We start from the raw sequence: 537 nt of genomic DNA, 5'->3' as shown, positions 1-537 counted from the left end.
TCTAACACAGTCACCATTTCTGTTGTTATCGCGCCTCCATGATTCGAATACAATCTATTTCTCAACAGTATTTAATGAAGAATAAGAAGTGTACTTTTTTAAAACATGGCCAAGTAATGACATCTTTTTCAACCAGAATGATGAAACGGTGTGTTTTCCTGCTGCTGCTCCTCCTGGAGACGTGCTCCGTTTCCACTTATGGTAAGCGTGATCCGACAGTATGCATGACGTCTTCAATGTAAAACACACTCTGTACATCTTTATTATCTGTATTTATATTTTTTCCATTGCAAGTACTTCCTTTTTCAACATTATTTATGGTCACAGGTAAATATAATTTATATTACGGTTACCTACTTTTGCTACATTATTTTAATTACGTATTCAATTTAATTTTAACTTTACTCACTTACACTGCAATATTGTTATCTGTACTGTGGCAACCCTTACTTTACAATACCTTTATTTAACGTTACTTTACATTCAGCCATACCTTCTGCTCATTGTCTGTTGTTTGCCTGTTTGTTTGTGTGTTTA

General features: G+C 34.1%; 1 protein-coding gene and 1 long non-coding RNA gene across 5 annotated transcripts in view; one reads left to right on the top strand and one right to left on the bottom strand.

The window, feature by feature from the left end:
• The window catches only part of LOC116690572 (uncharacterized), a 9,337-nt gene that overhangs the window by 3,369 nt on the left and 5,431 nt on the right, over positions 1-537 (bottom strand). The gene's annotated exons all lie outside the window — the stretch shown is intronic.
• Positions 1-537, top strand: part of LOC116690551 (fucolectin-5) — a 7,077-nt gene that overhangs the window by 2,453 nt on the left and 4,087 nt on the right. For 3 of the 4 annotated variants that reach the window (XM_032517608.1, XM_032517607.1, XM_032517609.1), the window contains exon 2: positions 137-201. In XM_032517608.1, coding sequence (XP_032373499.1) covers positions 137-201 — 65 coding nt within the window. Of the gene's footprint in view, positions 1-136; positions 202-537 lie in introns of those variants that run through there. The other variant, XM_032517610.1, reaches the window with a different exon arrangement.

Source organism: Etheostoma spectabile, chromosome 6 (assembly GCF_008692095.1).
Source record: "Etheostoma spectabile isolate EspeVRDwgs_2016 chromosome 6, UIUC_Espe_1.0, whole genome shotgun sequence".
Lineage (NCBI taxonomy): Eukaryota > Metazoa > Chordata > Actinopteri > Perciformes > Percidae > Etheostoma > Etheostoma spectabile.
Note: the sequence above shows the minus strand (reverse complement) of the source record. Positions and strands in the feature narration are given on the sequence as shown.